Source organism: Podarcis pityusensis (assembly GCF_964106645.2).
Source record: "Podarcis pityusensis genome assembly, chromosome: 16".
Classification (NCBI taxonomy): domain Eukaryota; kingdom Metazoa; phylum Chordata; class Lepidosauria; order Squamata; family Lacertidae; genus Podarcis; species Podarcis pityusensis.
This window is the reverse complement of record NC_138041.1, coordinates 7,683,357-7,704,624: the sequence shown is the minus strand read 5'-3', so window position 1 is coordinate 7,704,624 and position 21,268 is coordinate 7,683,357. Positions and strand designations below refer to the sequence as shown.

Here is a 21,268-nt window from a genome sequence, read left to right as displayed (position 1 = left end):
GCCCTGCAGGATTTAACTTCCTTCCACAGGGCCTGTAAGAGAGAGCTATTCCGCCTGGCTTTCAACTTGAATTTAGCCTGATCTTATATTCCCCTTCCTTCCTTCCCCCTCCCCTTTTTATGAAGATTACCCACTCTGGGATCCCACAGCTAATTCTCCCCTGGTCTCCTTGCTGGCCCAAATAGGACTAATTTAGCCAGCTACCCTGGTGATCATCTAATGTTTATGGGATGGATTTCCCCCCTCAATTCTGAATTTATTGTTATTCACGTTTTATACTGTATTTTATGCTGGTTTTTTGTTGCATCAATTAAGTGTTTTAAATTTGTTGTTAGCCGCCCTGAGCCCGGTTTTCTGAACCAGGAAGGGTGGGGTGTAAATAAAATTTTATTATTATTATTATTATTATTATTATTATTATTATATATTATAAGCAGCAGATTCAGATGAACTCAAAGGACTGAACCAATTCTGTACAGTAAACATCGGGGAGACGGCATCAGGCTCCAGCAACTACCTCATCGGGAAGCACCACCTTCTTGGTCTCCATCTGTTTGAGCACCTCGTAGGCCGTCTGCAAGGCCCGCACCTTAGAGGTTGCAGCCCGCACGTAGGTGGGCAGCGTGATGAACCACAGGCCGTAGCAGTGCCCAAGCAAGCACTTAGCCCACATATCGGGCATCGCGGAGTACTTCTGAGCCACTCGCTGGGCTACCTTCATTTCCTGGAAGGGGTGGGGAATGAATGAATGAATCTTTATTTGCGTCAGCCATCGGCCGTAGCAATAAAACAACAATACGATAGACAAAGGAATAGAAATAAAAAGTCAATTCTATAAAACACATTTTAGGGTTTTGAATCAATAGTCAAATAGTGGATCTTATTCTCACTGCCTCAGCTAAAAAAACCTTGCAACCTTTGCTGTCACCTGCTCATCTTGATGATCTGCCAAGAGAAAGGGCACGGTGGCAGTGGCTGGCCGACCCGGAATGGACAATAAAAGAGAGGTGATAATCTCATTCCTCAAGTCTTTATAAAGAGCGCAAGCCAGGAGGGCATGCGCCACCGATTCGGTACTGCCATCTCCACAGGGACATAAGCGTTTTTTGTGTGGAATCTGTTGGAATCATCCCTCGAGTGGGGAAGATTTGTGGGGTTTTGTGGAGAAGAAAGGGAGAAGGTCACAATTGGACTTGAAAAATTTATTTCTCAACTGCACTGTAGCCCAAGGTCAACAGGGATTAGCCAGGGTTATTTCTACCCAGAGCAGACCTGCTGAAGTTAATCAACCAGGGTTAGGCCACATCCGAACCACACTACTAAAGCCCTGTGGTATCTTTTCAAACCATCATGGCTTCCCCCGCAGGACTCTTGGGAACTGTGGTCAGTTAAGGGTGCTGAGAGTTCGGAGACTACTATTCCCTTTACAGAGCTATAACTCCCAGAGTTCCCTGGGAAGAGGGATTGAATGTCAAAACAGCTCTGGGAATGAGGTCTCCTAACAGCTCTCAGCACCCTTAACAAATGACAGTTCCCAGAATCCTTTGTGGGGGAAGCCATGTCTATTTTCACACACAGGGCTTTAAATGTGCAATGTGAAAGTGCCCTTAAAGGACTCCACCCCCATTGTTCAGCCCAGACACTGAGGTCCAGCTCCGAGGGCCTTCTGGCAGTTCCCTCCCTGCGAGAAGTGAGGTTACAGGGAACCAGGCAGAGGGCCTTGTTGGTAGTGGCACCCGCCCTGTGGAATGCCCTCCCATCATATGTCAAGGAAATAAACAACTATCTGACTTTTAGAAGACGTCTGAAGACAGCCCTTTATTGGGAAATTTTTTATGTCTCATGTTTTACAATTTTTTATGTGCTATAAGGCACCGAGTGGCTGGGGACACCTGTAGCCACTGCTGCAAGCCCAGGCGCAAACCCTACCTGTTTGGTCCTGCGTGGAGCTGGGCTGCTGGGAGCGCTGGTCCGGGCTTGGCAGAGTGAGGGCATGAGCTGGTCCTGGGGCCGCTCAAAGAGCTTGGCCTGCAGCCTGGGGAAGCCATCGTACCTGGAGTGAAGAGAGAGAAGGAGGCGGTCGGCTGAGTTGTGGCCTTCTCCCTTAAAATAAAGTTTCTAGACCTCCTGCTTCTGAATAGTTCTAAACAGGCACATAGGAACGGCCATATACAGAGTCAGATCGCTGTCCCCCTAGCTCACACTGACCACACTGACGGTCAGCAGCTCTCCGGGGTTTCATGCAAATTTGCAAAGCAGATGCTCTAGCACTGAGCGGCAGCCCCTTCCTGCAAAAGGAAAGTTAAGATTCTAGTCCTCACTGTTCTGAATAAATAGGAAAATGGGTCACTTGAGTTGGACGGTTGGTGCATCTAGCTCAATATTGCTGACACGGACTGGCAGGAGCGCTCTCCAGGATTTCAGGCAGGAAACTTTTCTGGACATTTTGGGATGGAATTCTTCTTGCAAGGCAGGGGCTGTTCTGCTGCTGAGCTATAACCCTTCCCCAAAGAGGCTCTCCTCTCCATGTCAAGAGTTGATGTACCAACAGGCTTACTTGCGCAGCCCCACCCTGGTTTCTGCTGCTCACCTCAAGGTGGGACCAGGATGATTGCAGGCCCACTAATTAATTCCAAAGGGTCTTATCTGAGTAGGGTCAACATTCTGATGCAACCCAAAAAAACCCCCAAAAACGAAATCTCAAGCTATGCTCTCTTCTCAACGTTTGAACAAAATTATCTAGAGCGTTTACGTTTCTCCCACACCCCAATTTATACACACAAAATCAAGGTGTGTTATGGTAAGTGACACAGAAGTCTTCTTCAAACACTTGGAGGGCTGTCACGTCGAAGGTGGAGCAAGCTAGATTTCCGCTGCTCCAGAAGGCAGGACCTGAACCAAGGAATTCAAGTTGCAAGAAAAGAAGTTCCAACTAAACGTTAGGAGGAACGTCCTGATAGTACGGGCTGTTCGGCCGGGGACTCTTTAGCTGTGATTTCTGCGTCACAGCGGGTTGGGCTGGATGACTCTTGAGGGGCCCCTTCCCAACTCTGCCGTGCTGTGATTCCAGCAGAACTCACTTGTAGCGCGGTGGCAGCTCAGTACCATTGGGTCCGGTGGGCTCCTCCGGGGGCATGATGAAGACGGTGTGTTCGCTGCCGTGAGTGTCGTCTAGTTCGATCAGGGGAGATTCCTCCATCTTCTCCAGGTCCACCTGAGCAGGAACAGCGATGGCAGGAGAGAGAGACATCTTGTGAAGTGCATTAATGTGGCATCATGGCCTCACATCAGGGGATCTAGGAAGCGGTCACTTTTTAAAGTCCTTTTTTAAAATTGAATGACCATTTGAGGGAGCTCTTGTAGACTGCAAAAGCCTTACAGTGGTACCTTGGTTCTCAAACTTAATCCGTTCCAGAAGTCCGTTCCAAAACCAAAGCGTGCTTTCCCAAAGAAAGTACAGTGGTACCTCTGGTTACGTACTTAATTCGTTCTGGAGGTCCGTTCTTAACCTGAAACTGTTCTTAACCTGAAGCACCACTTTAGCTAATGGGGCCTCTCGCTGCCGCCGCCCGATTTCTGTTCTCATCTTGAAGCAAAGTTCTTAACCCAAGGTACTATTACTGGGTTAGCAGACTCTGTAACCTGAAGCATCTGTAACTTGAAGCGTATGTAACCCGAGGTACCATTGTAAAGCAAAATGGATTAATCCATTCCAGACTTTTAAAAACAGCAATTTAACATGAATTTTACTATCTAACAAGACCACTGATCAATAAAATAAAAGCAATAAACAATGTACTGCAGTCACACAATCAGTAGCTGAACTGGGTTCCAGACAGTCACAAAAACAAAACAAAAAGAGCCACAAAAACAAAAATGCAAAATAAATAGCAAAAACAGACAGACCTCAGCGTAACACTCAGAACGGAAGCATGGCACTCAAATCGGAAGCGTAACACTCAAAATGGAGCACATTCAGCTTCTCAAAAAAGTTTGCAAACCGGAACACTTACTTCTGGGTTTGCAGTGTTTGGGTTCCAAGTCGTTTGAGTACCAATGTGTTTGAGAACCAAGGTACCACTGTACTGGGACTGGATTAAGGTCTGCGGGAACAGCCACCCACCCTTGACTGAAGTATCCCCCCATTGCTTTAAGTAGCACACTCGACACATGAAATTCACCAAATCTCATTTTGACTGTTCAATAGCCTGATCTGTACAGCGCCCATTTCCTGGGCCCCAGCTGAACCCACATTTAGCTCCCTTCCTGTCACCTTCTCCACGCAGGAGTCGAAGAACTCTAGGGATGTGTGGCGGTCGTTGACGAAGGAGCACTCCTCAATGAACTGCGTGAAGAGCTGGGTGCGGAGGAGCTGCCCGTAAAACTTGTGATACGCCCGGTCACGTGACTTCAGGAAGCCTGGATTGAGGAGAGGGGGGGAATGGGAGGCAGTGGTGTAGTGGTTAGAGCACTGGGCCACGTAAGACTCAGGTTCAAATCTGCACTCAAGCTATTGCTGCTGTTGTTGCTGTTGTTATCTACTCATCTCATGAAATTTATGGACTGTATGATTGCAGAAAACAAGCAAGAAACCTCAAAGAGGTTTTGCAAAAAATAAAGCGACGAAACAGCTATTTTAAAAATTGGAAAAAATAATTCAGATCCACGCCAAAGCTAAAAACCAGGCTAACACCTGCGTTGTAAAACACATTTCATAAAGTTTGTATACCGCTTATTAAAAAAAAGCAAAAAGCCTCAAACATTTTGTTGTTGTTATGTACGCATCTCGTAAAATTTATCTACCGTATGATTGCAGAAAACAAGCAGAAAACCTCAAAGGGGTTTTGCAAAAATAAAGCGACGAAATTATCAGAAAAACAACCCTTTAAAGAATTCAAAAGGAAAGATCAACGACAAAGCTGAAAATCAAACTAAAACACATGTCTACATTTTATATGTCTTGATGGCCTATTTCATCTTGGGAGGCACAATATAGTCCCTGCGACCAGAAGCTGCTGATATCCTCCATGAATATGCCCTCCCTCACTGGAACATAAGAAGATAGCTCAGTCGGAGGAAGATCATGAGCCTCTTAATCTCAAGGTCGTGGGTTTGAACCCTACGTGGGGCGAAAGATTGCAGGGAGCTGGGCCAGACAATTCTACGGTTCTAAGAGCCTGGCTGGTGGATCAGGCCCGTGGCCCCTCTAGCTGAGCATCCTCTCCTCCAGGGGAAGCCCCCACGCAGGACCCGGGCGCCGGGACAGCTCCCTCCCCTGTCTTGCCGTACCCTGGAGGTTGAAGAGGCTACTGGAGTCGCGGGTCTTCTCCGAGGGCGCCTGCGTGATGGGCAGGAGGTAGCAGCGGTAGCCCTTCAGCAGGCAGGCCATGAAGCGGAGGAAAGCCCCCTGGATGTCCAGTTCCAGCTGTTTCCGCCGGCCGTAGATGAGGTCGTAGTCGGTCAGCAGGAATTCCAGGGTGGCTTCCTCGACAGGCCGGTTATACACTGCAGAGGAGAGGGTGACAAGGATGTTAAGGAGGTATTCAAGTTCTCTTACCCTAGTGCAGCGGTTCTCAACCTGTGGGTCCCCAGATGTGGTTGGACTACAACTCCCATCATCCCTGAGCTCTGGCCTTGCTAGTTGGGATGATGGGAGTTGTAGTCCAGCAACATCTGGGGAACCACAGGTTGAGAAAGGCTGCCCTCGTGGTTTCTAAGCGGAGGTTGGGTGGCCAACCTATCAGGGATCCTGTCAGCAGGATTACCTCACAGAATCATAGAATTGTAGGGCTGGAAGGAGAACCACAAGGTTCATCTAGTCCAATACGGGAAGTTTTTTTTTTGCCCAACGTGGGGCTCGGACCCATCTTCGTATGGGTATCACTCCCAAATTTTATGAGTCAGAAATGGTTGCAATAATATTTGTTTGTAAGCCAGGCATGTTCAAAGTCCGGCCTGAGGGCCTAATCCTGAGCGCCTGCTGATTGAATCCAGCCCTTGTGGCAGTTTATTTCCTGTTGTAAAATCCCCCAAAATGTTGGTCCTGGGGCCGCCTCTCTATCATCCACCCAGGCAAGCAAAGAGACAAGATCAGAGATCAGGGGCACATCCACAGCCAGGACAAAACACTCAAAGAGGGTGCGAAGAAGGGTTGATGATGATGATGATAATAATAATAATAATAATAATAATAATTTATACCCCACCCTCCCCAGCCAAGACTGGGCTCAGGGCAGCTAACACCAGATATAAAAACAATTGATTAAAATAAAAACTGAAAAACAAGATTAAAATACAACATTAAGATGCAGCCTCATTTCAGTAGAAACTCAAATCAAAAACTTTTGGGGGATGAAAACGTCAAATCTTCACCAAGGCCAACTATCCAGACTGGTCCTACGTGGGCCAGAAAAAGCCAGGGAAGTCCCCAAATAGGAGTTCCATCACAGAAGGAGAAAGGAAAAAGGAAAGAGGGGGAGGGGATCAAGTTGATTCCAAGCCAAAGGCCAGGTGGAACAACTGATGAGGGGGTGTGGTCTGGGGAGAGGGGCGTGGCAGAGAGGAGTTCTGAGGGGTGTGGCCTGGAGAAAGGGGCGTGACAGCGAGTTCTGAGGGGTGTGGCCTGAGGAAAGTACCAAGGGCCAGATAAGAGAGGCCTAAACCACGGTTTGTTGGTTTATAAACCTTGGCTCACATTAACAACAGGGAACCGCAGACCTAGGGGAGGGCCTTCCGGGCCTCTCTATTTTTTTCTCGGGACTTCCCCTGGCCAGATTCCCACACAGACCCTGTTGCACCCCTTCCCTGAGTGCTTCTACCGGCGTGGAATATGAACCATGAACCATGCTTGTTTGGATGGAGGAAAGAGAGGAGCATTAGCCATGGTTTCGTGTCACAACATTTGCATCCCCTCTGATCCTAATTCCCTCCACTGCATGCACTGACTACTCACTTTCATCCAGCTGATGGTACAGGGAGTTCAAGCAAGCCAAGAGCACCTTGCAAGGTTTCCGAGGCAGCGACCGTGTCGACAGCAGCTTCCTTTCCTCGCACCTGCGCATGGAGGAAAGCTGCCTTTACGGTTAGTGCCTCCTGCCAGCCCGCCCTGCAGCCACTGCGTTCCCCCACCCCTCCCTGCCTGCTCCCCACCTGCAAAGAGGACCCCTTCCCAGAGTTGCTCTTTTGAAAACAGATTCCCCAGCTGCACTGATTCCCCAACAGGGAAATCTTGCACGAAGACAAACAGCAAGCGGGGAGTGAGATCCAGTGTGGCCAGACTTCTGGATGAGGAGCTGGGAGAGAGCCGGGTTCGAATCCTCTCTGAGCCATGAAACTTGCTGGGCGTGACCTCAGGCCATCCGCTTACTCTCGGCCTACCCTACGTCACAGAGGGGGGAAAATAAGGGGGCCGTATTCCCTACCTTGAGCTCCTTGGAGGAACAGTGGGATACTAATGGAGAGACCCACAGATTTATCTATAGAGGAATGGCCGCTGAAGAACCTTGAATTAACAAAAAACAACTGTTTTAACCTATAAAGTATGATTTATACCCCAGCCAGATGGGCGGGCTATAAATAATAAATAATTACTATAAATTATTATTATTATTATTATTATTATTTATTTGTTGCATTTATATCCCACCTCATTTTCTTCTCCACAGAGCTCAAGATGGCCTCACGGTTCTCTTCATTTAATCCCACAACAACCTTGTGAGGTAGCTTAGGCTGAGAGGCAGGGACTTGTCCCAGGGAGTGAGCCTCGTGACCAAGTGGGAATTCAAGCCCTGGTCTCCTAGCACCTGGCCCGACACTCTAACCACTGCTCCACACGAAGTTGGGGGGGGCGGCACCCTTTGCTAATTACTGTAATACGAACGAGGGAGATCTTAAACCCTGAAAGTCATTTATATTGACGCAGATACGATTTGTGCCGATCTCTTAAAATTTAATAAAACGAACAAGTTTAAAAAGAGAGAGAAGGGGGCATAGCTGTCAAGCGTCCCTTATTTGGCAGGACAGTCCCTTATTCCAGCGCCATGTCTCGCTGCTGTCCCTTATTGATGATGTCTCTTAAATAAGCTACTGAAGGTAATGGGGCCCTTTCTATGTCCAGCTTGCTTTGTCAACAACAAATTGTCGCTTTTTTTTGTGTTGAATGTATGCTATATGGTAATGTATGGACCTAATAGGTATCTAAAGCCATTTGCACGCAACAAAATATGTATTTTATAAAAGTAATTGTTGATCCCTCATTTTGGCTGCTGATCCCTTATTTTCGAGGCTGCTGGTCCCTTATTTTCAAATCTGTAAGTTGACAGCTATGGAAGGGGGCGGCGGGGAGTCCTTGCAAGGGGGATGGGGAGCAGGTCGCGCCCCCCCATCCGCTTGCGGCACTCACTGGAAGATGGTATTGGTGTCCAGATCGACGCAGATGACGTCGTGCGGCGGGTCGTAGAGGTCGAAGTAGCTGGAGTGGACCCCGACGATGAAGGGCACCGGGGCGCACAGCACATCGGCCAGGGTAAGCGGGCAGAGGGGGATGTAAGGGCACTGCCAGTGCAGCGGGAATATCATCTGGGGGGAGCAAACGCAGAGGTGAGGGCTGGGGGCCTTGGAAGGATCTGGCAGGGGAATAAAAATACGTTGCGAGCAGCGGTGTAGCATGGGTTGTCAGCACCCGGGGCAAGGCAAGTAATTTGCGCCCCCTAACCCGGCGCAAGGCAAGTAATTTGCGCCCCCTAACCCGTGGCAAGGCAAGTAATTTGCGCCCCCTAACCCCTAACCTGCCGCCGCTGCCAGCTTCTTCTTGCTGCTGCCTGGTCTGGTCTGGTGTGGTTCTCTCCCGCGCTCAGTGCTGCGCTGGGCGGCCGCTGCACTGTCCCTCCCCCAGATAGTCCCTCGCTCTCTCTCCGCACCGCACGCCTGGCACCCACCCCCTCCACAGTGGGCGGCGACCCAGCGGCTCGGATCGGATTCGCACAGCCAGCACTGCAGTGAGAGAGAGTCAGCACTGCAGTGAGAGAGCCAGCACTGCAGCCAGCACTGCAGTGAGAGAGAGTGAGTGAGCCAGGTAGGGGCAGAGAGCTGCGAGTGCGAGCGCGCACCCCCCAGATGTTGCGCCCGGTGCGCCCGGCCCCCCCTGCACCCCCCACGCTACACCACTGGTTGCGAGGCCTAGATGGAGGAAACCGGGGGCCCATATGCACTGCACATTTAAAGCAGTGCTATCCCACTTCAAGCTTCTCTCCCCCCCCAAAAAAAAATTCTGGGAACTGTAGTTTGCTACGGGTGATGAGAATTCCCGCTCACAGAGCTACAACTCCCAGAGTTTCCTGGGAAGAAGTGTTGTTAAACCCAGGCATAGGCAAACCCGGCCCTCCAGATGTTTTGGGACTGCAACTCCCATCATCCCTAGCTAACGGAACCAGTGGTCAGGGATGATGGGAGTTGTAGTCCCAAAACATCTAGAGGGCCGAGTTTGCCTATGCCTGGTTAAACCGCTCTGGGTATTGAATTTTTTTTATGTACTGTAAGCCACCCTTCACCTTTTACTTTTAACATTTTTTAAAGTTCTAAATAAATATCATTCCAGACGGCTTTGATCTTTTTACACACCCACCACATATGATACATGGTACCCCATGTTTCACCAGCAGGTATTGGGGATGCTTCTATACATTTTTGATAGTTTCCAGGGGTCAAATACCAACGATATAACATTCTTAAAAGGTTGTCCCTTAGAGTATAAAAAAGGTAAAGGACCCCTGACAGTTAAGTCCAGCCGCGAAAGACTCTGGGGTTGCGGTGCTCATCTCGCTTTCAGGCCGAGGGAGCCGGCGTTTGTCCGCAGACAGTTTTTCCGGGTCATGTGGCCAGCATGACTAAGCCGCTTCTGGCGAACCAGAGCAGCGCACGGAAAGGCCTGCTGGAGCGGTACCTATTTATCTACTTGCACTTTGACGTGCTTTTGAACTGCTAGGTTGGCAGGAGCAGGGACCGAGCAACGGGAGCTCAACCCGCCGCGGGGATTCGAACCTGCCGACCTTCTGATTGGCAAGCCCAAGAGGCTCACTGCTTTAGCACACCGTAAATTTCCAGTTTACTTTCCATAAGTTTTCCCACCCACCCCTCCCACTAGATGTCAAAGAGAAGAACAACTGCCAGACTTTTAGAAGACATCTGAAGGCAGCCCTGTTTAGGGAAGCTTTTAATGTTTAACAGACCACTGTATTTTAATACAGTGGTGCCCCGCAAGACGAATGCCTCGCAAGACGGAAAACCTGCTAGACGAAAGGGTTTTCCGTTTTGGAGGTGCTTCGCAAAACGAATTTCCTATGTGCTTGCTTCGCAAGACGAAAATGTCTTGCGAGTTCCTGCAGGGTTTTTTTCCTTTTTCCCAAGCCGCTAAACCGCTTATCAGCTGATCGGCTAAGCCGCTTAACAGCTGATCGCTAAGCCGCTTATCAGCTGATCGTTAAGCCGCTTAACAGCTGATCGCTAAGCCGCTTATCAGCTGATCCGCTAAGCCCGCTAATCCGCTAATACTGTAGCGCTAATCCGCTAAACCGCTAATGGGCTTGCTTCGCAAGATGAAAAACCCGCAAGACGAAGAGACTCGCGGAATGGATTCTTTTCGTCTTGCGAGGCACCACTGTACTTTGTTGGATGCCGCCCAGAGTGGCTGGGGAAACCCAGCCAGATGGGCAGGGAATAAATTATAAATTCTATTCTATTCTATTCTTTCCATTGGCTCATATCTATGTTATGGCCGAAGTCTTGGGCCGGCCCATTTAACCATGGTTGAATTCTTGAGGGGAAGAATATAGTGGTTGAAACCAGCATCACAGAGCTTTAAAGGTATGGGGTGAATGTGGGTTTAGCTGGCTCTGCCTGTCATGGTCTCTGGCTCCACCTCTTACTGGCTTTGCCTACTGCTGCCCCCCTGTCTTCCGCCCCACCTGAACCCCCAAAGGCCACCCAGGAGCCCCGACTCACAGAGACCAAGGCTTCGCCCACGCTGGTCAAGACGTCCGGCCGCAGGGAGTGGATGAGCAGCTTCTGCTCCGTCAGCACCGCCACAAGGAGGGCCACGGCGTTTTCGGGACCCAGTGTCTGCAGCAGGGTGAGGAAGCTGGCACCACTGTAAGGAAAGAAGGTCTTGGTCGGTGAAAAGGCAACTGACTCCCCAAGCCCTTTAAGAACCCAACTCGCTCAGTTCCACTATCCCAGGAATGCTAGTCTGGTTACATTCCCCCACATTATATACAAATAACAAGGCCAGCCCAAGGCATTTTGACACCTGAGGCGAAGATCAAGGCAGCTTCTCCACCAGTAATTCCATATTAAAAAATTACTACTGAATTTAATTTAAAACTGTTTGGCGCCTGCAAAAAAGCATTTTTGTTTAGGGAAACCTATTCAGACGTGTGGAGGCTGACATGTTTTCATCTTTGCTTACTGTTAATTTTACCCTGAAATGTACACAGTGGAAACAAAAGCAGTTAAAAGCAGTTATTTGAAACATTTTAATAGTTAAAATAGTTTTTAATAACCCAGATTAAAACACATGTCAGGATACTACATGTCTAGGATAGTAAAGGTAAAGGGACCCCTGACCATTAGGTCCAGTCGCGGACGACTCTGGGGTTGCGGCCCTCATCTCGCTTTATTGGCTGAGGGAGCCGGCATACAGCTTCTGGGTCATGTGGCCAGCATGACTAAGCCACTTCTGGCGAACCAGAGCAGCTCACAGAAACACTGTTTACCTTCTCACTGGAGCGGTACCTATTTATCTACTTGCACTTTGACGTGCTTTCGAACTGCTAGGTTGGCAGGAGCAGGGACTGAGTAACGGGAGCTCACCCCGTCGTGGGGATTTGAACCGCCGACCTTCTGATCAGCAAGTTCTAGTCTCTGTGGTTTAACCCACAGCGCCACCCGTGTTCCACATGTCTAGGATAGGCTTGCCTTAAAGCATTCCTAAGCAGGCACTGAAAGGAATCTAGCAAAGGTGCTTGTCAATAGGCAGGGAGTTCCAAGGTTTGCGTGCTGCCACGATGATATATCAATTTATTATAAACACAGAGTGGTATTTCGTGGCACCTGCAACAGCCCCAGTTCTTCAGATTGCAGTGGTCAAGTAGGCATGCATGGGATAAATCGATCTCACAGGCAAACTCGTCCCAAGCTGTTTATATACCAAGAGTTACACTTTGAACATGGTCCCGCATGAGCCAGACCGTAGTTTCACACGACACGCTGGTCCAGGCAGAAGTTCCCTTGGGCGAAACCGGAGTTAAGGTAGCAGCAGATCTCATAACGTCAGAAGAGCATACCTGAGTGGCAGAGGAGATGAAACCGGCTGGCATAGGAGCATGTTATCGTAGGAAGACATCTGGACAGGCAAAAAGAAGGGAGAGGGGAGAGGAAGAGAAGAACTGACTCCTGAGTGATTTGTTAAAGAGAAAACACAGCTTTAGATACAGCAGCGCAGACCAAAACTTGTCCTTTATTAGCGCAACACCTAGATTATAGTGGTATCTCTGGTTACGAACTTAATTCGTTCCGGAGGTTTGTTCTTAATCTGAAACTGTTCTTAACCTGAGGTACCACTTTAGCCAATGGGGCCTCCTGCTGCTGCTGCCCGATTTCTGTTCTCATCCTGAAGCAAAGTTCTCAACCCGAGGTACTATTTCTGGGTTAGCGGAGTCTGTAACCCAAAGTGTTTGTAACCCGAGGTACCACTGTACTGCAAAACATGCATGTCCATCAGAGGTCGGAGGTCACTTCTCAATCCTCCGCCCCAGATGAACCATAATCTTCAGATTCCTAGTTTTATACTTTCAATATATATATCCAGCTCAGAATTTCCTATACAGACTGGCAGCACAGCTCTCCAGGGTTTCAGACAGGGGACAATTCCTGGTCTGACCTGGAGATGCCTGGCATCTTCTTAATGCAAGGCAGCCTGACTGACCAGCTAAGAGCTAAGGGCCTCTCTCCAAGCATCACTTGGAGTTGAGCAAATGGTTATTACGTAGAAGGTCCTGGCTTGACCAATGGCTTGTTCTTCAGCTGCCTGACAGACAGAGGTGTAGCGGTCTAGGGTTGCAGGGGAGTCAAAGACCCATTGCTATTTCAGCAGCAGGATCCGTCAATTCACAGCACCCTAGAGGCACCCAACCAGCATGAAAAGGGGAGCTTTTAAGGCTCCAGGCATGGCCAAATTTGGCCCTCCAGCTGTTTTGGGACTACAATTCCCACCATCCCTGATCACTGGTCCTGTTAGCTAGGGATGATGGGAGTTGTAGTCCCAAAACAGCTGGAGGGCCAAGTTTGGCCATGCCTGTTTTAAGCCAATGAGAAGAAGTCTCCTCACCCTTTGTACTGATTAGAGCCAATCGGGAGAGGAAAGAGGTAAGACAGCCCCTGAGGATCAGCTCCCAGGGTCACTCTGGAGGAGTGCAGGAAGAACACCGAGGAGGAGATGTAATGTATGCTCCAAAGCGAAGCATTCAGGAACACTGAAATCTCAAGGTGCTTCAGTTTCAAGAGGACGACAGGCAAGTTCCATTGTGTACAGTGGAACTTCAAGGAAAACACAACATAATAAGATATTGGAGCAGTCCAAATCATTGGATGTGGAGAAAATAGTAAACCTAACTGAAAGGCAAACACATAGAGATCTACATTGATTGTTCCAATACATCCCTAGTTATGAGGGCCTTTTCTGTGGTGGCTCCCCAATTGATGAGAGAGGCTCACCGGGTGCCACCACTACATGTCTTTAGGCACCAGGCGAAGGCATTCCTCTTTACCTAGGCCGATGGCCATCTATGACAGGCATAGGCAAACTCCGGCCCTCCAGATGTTTGGGACTACAACCCCCATCATCCCTGACCACTGGTCCTGTTAGCTAGGGATGATGGGAATTGTAGTCCCAAACATCTGGAGGGCCGGAGTTTGCCTATGCCTGATCTATGGCCTGTGAAACCGTGGGGGAAAGGACTGTTATCATGATGACTATTTTATTATTAGGCTGTCTGTTGGTATGCTTTTCATTATGTTTTTATCACTGATGCTCTGTAATGTGTTTTTATAATGTTGTGCACCGTCCTGGGACCTCCTGGGCATTATATAAATTGAAATAATATAACAATAACAACAACAACAATAACAATTCATATTTATGTATAATCTTAGAAGGGGGTACAGTGGCAAGGAAGTGCGGTTGTGACTACTATGAAGGCAGCGTGCACCTCTGAGTTTGCCACAACACTACTGCTAACACAATGGAATTGCCCAGCGGATTCCCCGTCACCCGGGGAAGGTGCGACCTGCAACCCCTTCCCCCCCGCTGCCAACAACAGGATGAGCAAAGGCTCTGGGTTCCTCCGCTTTCTGCTTACCTGAACCAGGATCCGAGGCCGCTGTGGAGATGGGAAGGGGACATTGTGCATGAAATGAGAGATGTGCCTGGAAAGAGCAACAGAGAAGTCACAGGGAAGAAGAACACCCTTCCACACCCACACACACCAAATAAAACCACAATCGCCATCTCTGCCCTGTAACAGCAGCTTACAGGCATAGGAAGAGCTTTGCTGGATCAGGCCAATGATCCGCCTGATTCAGAAGCATTACTGCCCTCCAGCTGTGGGGGCAAGAGTATAAACATTGTGGCTAGAAAACACAGAGCCCTCTCCTCCAGGAATTTGTCTATTCCTCCTTTAAAGTCGCAGTGCCTTCCATCAGCTTCGGCTGGTGGCCCAGCTACGCCCCTATCTGGACAGGGATAGCCTACATTGGCTCCCAGTGCGTTTCCAAGCACAATTCAAAGTGTTGGTGGTGACCTTCAAAGCCCTAAACGGCCTCAGACCAGTATAACTGAAGGAGCATCTCCACCCCCCTCGTTCTGCCCGGACAATGAGGTCCAGCTCTGAGGGCCTTCTGGCGGTTCCCTCACTGCGAGAAGCCACGTTACCAGGAACCAGGCAGAGGGCCTTCTCGGTGGTGGCACCCGCCCTGTGGAACGCCCTCCCACCAGATGTCAAGGAGAACAACAATTACCAGACTTTTAGAAGACATCTGAAGGCAGCCCTGTTTAGGGAAGCTTTTAATGTTTGATGCATTACTGTATTTTAATATTTTGTTGAAAGCCGCACAGAGTGGCGAAGGCCCTCTGTCTGGTTCCCTGCAACCTCACTTCTGAGGGAACTGCCACAAGTCCCTCGGTGCTGGACCTCAGTGTCCGTGCAGAACGATGGGGGTGGAGACGCTCCTTCAGGTATACTGGGCCGAGGTTATTTAGGGCCTTAAATGTTGTGCTCGGAAACGTCCTGGGAGCCAATGTAGGTATTTCGGGACTGGTGTTATGTGGTCTCAGTGGCCACTCCCAGTCACCATTTAGCTGCTGCATTCTGGATCAGTTGTAGTTCAAAGGTACCTTCAAAGGTAGCCCCACACAGAGAGCATTGCAGTAGTCCAGGCAGGAGATAAATAGAGCATGTGCCACTCTGGCGAGACATTCTGCCATCTACCGTATCAGATTAGAGGGAGCTGTGGCCGTTATCTAGCTAAGTTTCTGCTTACGTTTCAGGCCTCGCAACCACACAGAGAGGCCCCAATCCTATCGGCCGCACCCCCAACTTACGCCTCAAGTGGAAGAACGTGAGGCCCCGAGATGCTGTAGCGGTACAGGAAAGTGAGGAATTTCCGGAAGACGTCAAAAAAGGGCCAGTGGGACAGGACGCAGATGCTCTTGCGTGTCTGCACCGATTTGCTGGTGATGGGGCGCCGGTCGACGACGGTGAGGAGGTTCAGCCACATACACTGCCGCTCCGAGAGGCGTTCCCGCGGGAAGGACTCGTAGAACTGGATGGCAGCGCCGTACACCTGGGAGTGAGAGCAAGAGGAGCCAAAGAAGGGAAGGAGGAAGGTCAGAGCACTGTGCAACCTTGGTGAATCAGTCGCTCACCTGGGGTGAGTGAGGAGTAACTCCAGGCGACCTGGAAAGGAATCTCAGGAGAACAGGGAGAATGCTTCTTCTTCTTATTGTTGTCAATCTGGCCAAACAAAGGGTATTTGCCACTGTTATGTTTATAGGTGTGTTATGTGTGCGGGACATCTGCAGACTTGTTTGCCCATTGCCCTGCTGTGCACACATATTGATGCTAACATGAAAAATGAACACTAACCAGAATAGCTCACTTGCTGGTCTTTTAAAGATTTCCAAGACTCTGGAATCTGAATGTTTTTAGATCCACCCTATGACGTTGGTCTTCTAAAGACTGCTTTTATAGGTTGTTAACTCTCTGCCTATTAGTTTTTGGGCTGTGATTCATGTTTTTTGTCACGTTTAAGTTGAGATCTTTCCTAGTTTGCATCTTCAATGGAAATGTTTTTATGATGTTTAAATATGTTTTTATTATTTGTTGTTTGCCACCCGGGGCTCCTTTGGCAGGAGAGGGAGGTGATAAATGCAACCAACCAATCGTTTTTAAAAAGCCATTTTTTTATGTAGATTGCCAGACACCTCTGTTGCCGAAGCACCCAAATAAAACAAAGACTTGCCCTCACCTGTCTGCAACAAAACCCACACGCATGCACTAAGTTGGTACAGTCCTGCCAAGTAGCACAGCCCTCTATCCCAAGTATCCGATTGCTCCCTGAGAGGCGATATCACTCACCCCAGACATTCCGTCTCACAATAGGCAGCTAATTTTCTTAGTGCTCTTCTAAGCCCTATGGGATGCGGGTGGCGCTGTGGGTTAAACCACAGAGCCTAGGACTTGCCGATCAGAAGGTCGGCGGTTCAAATCCCCGCGACGGGGTGAGCTTCCGTTGCTCGGTCCCTGCTCCTGCCAACCTAGCAGTTCGAAAGCACGTCAAAGTGCAAGTAGATAAATAGGTACCACTCTGGCGGGAAGGTAAACGGTGTTTCCGTGCACTGCTCTGGTTCGCCAGAAGCGGCTTAGTCATGCTGGCCACATGATCCGGAAGCTGTACGCCGGCTCCCTCGGCCAATAAAGCGAGATGAGCGCACAACCCCAGAGTCGGTCACGACTGGACCTAATGGTCAGGGGTCCCTTTAACTTTTTAAGCCCTGTGGGGGTTCTGGATAGTATTACCGCGTCGTCTGCGTAAAGAAGAGCTGTGATGTGCTGGTTTGCTAACTTCAGAGGGTGGTAGTCGAGGTTATGGAGAGTGGTTACCAGGTTATTTAAATAAAAATTAAATAATAAAGGGGCCAGAAAGGCATCCTTGCCTAACACCCTTAAATGTTTTCATGGGGTCTGTTAAGTGCCCTAGCCGGCTGCACCTGACTCCCAGGGCCGTATTTGAATGTACTACCTGAATTATAGTAGGCTTCTATCGATGGTAGTGGCCCAAAGCTTGTCCCAGAGTCTGGTTCTGGGAACTGAGTCAAACTGAGTCGACCTGGCTAGTAGCCAGATTCTGCGCCCAGATTTGTAGGCACGGATCATCCTCTAGAATAAAATAGCTTACTAGGGAAATGCTGAAGTCGCCCTTTGGGGTGCCTCAGGGTCAATTTTTATGGTAGCCCAAATCTCAGTTGTAGGGACGCGGGTGGTGCTGTGGGTTAAACCACAGAGCTTAGGACTTGCCGATCAGAAGGTTGGCGGTTCGAATGACCGTGACAGGGTGAGCTCCCGTTGCTCAATCCCTGCTCCTGCCAACCTAGCAGTTCGAAAGCATGCCAGTGCAAGAAGATAAATAGGTACCGCTCTGGTGGGAAGGTAAACGGCATTTCCGTGCGCTGCTCTGGTTCGCCAGAAGCGGCTTAGTCATGCTGACCACATGACCCGGAAGCTGTACGCCGGCTCCCTCGGCCAATTAAGCGAGATGAGCGCTGCAACCCCAGAGTCGGTCACAACTGGACCTAATGGTCAGGGGTCCCTTTACCTTTAAATCTCAGTTGTACGGGGGTATGTATATATCTCAATTTTAACTCATGAGCTATTGCTGCAATCTGCTCTGATTGTATCTTTATGAACGCTGTTTATATTGTGTTATGCGAGCTGGTCTTTGACCGTAATAAATCTATCTATCTATCTATCTATCTATCTATCTATCTATCTATCATCTATCTATCACCCACCCCAGGTTCTCTGACCAAAAGTAGTTCCCACCATCCTGCAATCCGACTACCTTGTCTCCTGAAGCCCCGGTCAACACAAAGGTGGAGAAGACAGGAAGCTGGTATTTCGTGTCGGCCGGCCAGCTCTCGATGGTCGCCCCCATGGGCAGGCAAAAAACAGCCACGGACTCCGGCAACGGGAACGCCTCGTTGTCCTCCTCCGGGTAGCGACTAAGGAGACCTGGAAGGGGAAGACAAATGGGAGGAAGCTGTTTCGGTCCCTCCCCGTCAATTAATTACAACTATCCCTCAGGGTAAGGGATGCGGGTGGCGCTGTGGGTTAAACCACAGAGCCTAGGACTTGCCGGTCAGAAGGTCGGCCGTTCGAATCCCCGTGACAGGGTGAGCTCCCGTTGCTCGGTCCCTGCTCCTGCCAACCTAGCAGTTCGAAAGCATGTCAAAGTGCAAGTAGATAAATAGGTACCGCTCCGGCGGGAAGGTAAACGGCGTTTCCATGCACTGCTCTGGTTCGCCAGAAGCGGCTTAGTCATGCTGGCCACATGACCCGGAAGCTGTACGCTGGCTCCCTCGGCTAATAAAGCGAGATGAGTGCCGCAACCCCAGAGTCGGCCACGAGTGGACCTAATGGTCAGGGATCCCTTTAACTTTATCCCTCAGGGTCTACCCATTCAGAGGAAGAGGGGATCCTGCTCCACTGATCCATGATTCCCTGCAACCTTCAGGCTTGACTACTGCATTCTGCGCTACTTGGGACTTGCCCTTGAAGACTACTCAGATGTTTCTGCGACTCCTTTGGGACCTTGGGGAGGTGCAATCAGATTTTGCCTGAGTTCACAGGCTTTGAGGTCCAGTGTCACGGTGCTGGTTTTAACCTGAGAAGCTCTCAGCATCCTACATCCTCCCCCCACGCCATCTCTCCCGACAGGGACGCTTCTCAAAAATCAGAACCAACTCCATTGTGGCGGCCAATATACAAGGTGTGACCAGAAAGTTTGGTAAATGGTTACAGAAATCAGACAGCGAGAACATACATGCCTTACAGGCCTTTAAAGTAGGCCCCCTCTGATACAATGCACCATTGACAACATTCGTAGAGCTGTTGGAAACTTCTGGAGAAGTCCTCTTTTTGTACTGCTTTCAGTTCCCTCGTCACAACAGCTTGGACGTTTGGAATGTTGGAAAATCAGTGCCTTTTCAGCGAAGATTTCAGTTTTGGAAAAGGAAAGAAATTCGGTGGGGCCAGATTGGGAGAATATGGAGGGTGGGACAACTCAGAAACGATTTCATGCGGAATATGAAATTCTTCCACCATCATTCGGACGGACAAATGTGGTTCCCACATCAATAACTCACAAACTCTGTCGACATTTGCCGCTGTTCTGCTTGTCAACGGTCTGCCAGACTGAGGGTCGTCTTCGATGGTTTGCCACCCTTCATGGAAACACTTAAACCACTCACACACTGTCTTTCGAGTTACAGCTTCATCTCCCTACACAACTGTGAGCATTTTGTGGGTTTCCGATGCCGACTGATTATGTTTGAATATTTCTCGCTGTCCGATTTCTGTGACCGTTCACCAAACTTTCCGTTCACACCTTGTATATCAAGCTGGCAATATAAAGCGAGTGCTCCAATCACTGATCCACCTGGTTCAGTACTGCCTGCATGGACTGGCAGCATCTCTCCAGGGTTTCAGGCAGGGGGCTCTCTCTGGAGAGGCTGGGGATTGAACCTGGAACCTTCTGGAGGCAAAGCGGATGCTCTGACACTGAGCTACAGTGCTTTGATCAGAGCATCCTTGGTGGAGAGGAGGAGAGTTATAATCCACTGGCACCTTGAGGGCCAAATGTCCCCCTGCCCCTGTGTTAGAGCCGGGCGACAGGATGGCAGTTTCTTAAAAACGATAAGTCAACACACACAGGGAGCTCAATAAGGCCCCCAAGAGCCCTGTGTCCTCTGTCTGAGACATACCTGCTTGGTAAACCAGAGTGTTCCCTTTTGCCAACGCCATCTTGTAGCAGATGTAGAGGGCTGGTCCCCACTGCAGAAAAGAGATAGGCAAGAAAAGGTGGAGGAAAGCAATTGGCTGGACCACAGAAAAAGCAGCCTCGGGAACAGAGAAATCTGCTTGGACTAAGTCAAGGGTATTTGTCCAACTAACCTAATGTTGGCTACACTGACTGACAGCTGCTCTCCAGAGTCTCAAGAAGAGCAGGAAAAATTTCCCCATGATCTGCTCCCTGGGTCTTCAACTGGAAACGCCAGGGACTGATCCTGGGACCTTCTGCACTCTGCTGCCTTCCCCTACAGGAAGGTTCCAGCCCTCCTGGTTCTGAGCAATGAGATGGCTCAGTTGGCAGAGCATGAGACTCTTAATCTGAGGGTTGTGGGTTCGAGTCCCACATTCGGCAAAAGATTCCTGCATTGAAGGGGACTTGGATTGGATTATCCTTGTGGTCCCTTCCAACTCTACAATTCTATGAATAAAGGACAAAACAGGAATTGAGCGGAGCTGGGATAATTTGCCAGCTCGTTGCTCCATCCAGATCAGTACTGCCTGAACTGACTGACAGCCACACTTCAGGATTTCAGATGGGAGAGGAGGAGGAACCCCCAGCCCTCCCTGGAGATGCCAGGGACCGTACCAGGGACCTCCTGGGTACAAAGCCATGAGTTCTGCCACTGCGCCAGGGCAGCAGCTGAGCTCACCATGCCCGCGTTGAGGTTCCGGTCCACGCGGCAGAAGGTGTGCGGGAGGCTCTCCCCTTTGCTGGGCATGATAAGGCAGATGTCGGTGATGCCCAGCGTGCTGTAGGCCTGGCTCTCGCTGGCTCGCCGGTATGTCAGGAAGGTGCGCTGGTGTCCGGGGGCTCCCGAGGCCAGGTTAGCCGAATGGCTATAGGGAGTCGTGTCGATGATTTTGTAGCCGGGTTTCGGTTGGTCCTTTCCGTCGTAGTGCACCCTAGGCAAATGGCAAAAGAGAGTGTGCGTTTCACTATGAGGAATAGGGATTGCGGGGGGTTGGACTAGATGACCCCTGGAGCCCCCTACCAACGATACGATTCTAAGGACCTGTCCTTTGCGGTACTCTCAGTTCCATGTTTTCCCTTTATTTATCGTGTTTACAGCTCCGTTTATTTTCTTAAT

At 49.7% G+C, this 21,268-nt stretch overlaps 1 protein-coding gene and 1 long non-coding RNA gene across 4 annotated transcripts in view; one reads left to right on the top strand and one right to left on the bottom strand.

Moving 5' to 3' along the window:
* Positions 1–13,259, top strand: part of LOC308465176 — a 154,796-nt gene extending 141,537 nt beyond the window's left edge. The window contains exon 3 of the long non-coding RNA XR_013980320.1: positions 13,243–13,259. This is a non-coding gene — a long non-coding RNA (uncharacterized lncRNA). The remainder of the gene's footprint in view (positions 1–13,242) is intronic.
* Positions 1–21,268, bottom strand: part of DENND4B (DENN domain containing 4B) — a 50,770-nt gene that overhangs the window by 16,479 nt on the left and 13,023 nt on the right. For 2 of the 3 annotated variants that reach the window (XM_080984492.1, XM_080984493.1), the window contains exons 3-16: positions 20,831–21,083; positions 20,093–20,162; positions 18,172–18,341; positions 15,653–15,894; positions 14,412–14,478; positions 12,339–12,397; positions 10,999–11,143; positions 8,402–8,577; positions 6,953–7,053; positions 5,290–5,505; positions 4,271–4,419; positions 3,081–3,217; positions 1,930–2,053; positions 518–724 (exon numbers count right to left, since the gene is read on the bottom strand). In XM_080984492.1, the coding sequence (XP_080840618.1) occupies positions 518–724; positions 1,930–2,053; positions 3,081–3,217; positions 4,271–4,419; positions 5,290–5,505; positions 6,953–7,053; positions 8,402–8,577; positions 10,999–11,143; positions 12,339–12,397; positions 14,412–14,478; positions 15,653–15,894; positions 18,172–18,341; positions 20,093–20,162; positions 20,831–21,083 (2,116 nt within the window). The remainder of the gene's footprint in view (positions 1–517; positions 725–1,929; positions 2,054–3,080; positions 3,218–4,270; positions 4,420–5,289; positions 5,506–6,952; positions 7,054–8,401; positions 8,578–10,998; positions 11,144–12,338; positions 12,398–14,411; positions 14,479–15,652; positions 15,895–18,171; positions 18,342–20,092; positions 20,163–20,830; positions 21,084–21,268) is intronic. The other variant, XM_080984494.1, reaches the window with a different exon arrangement.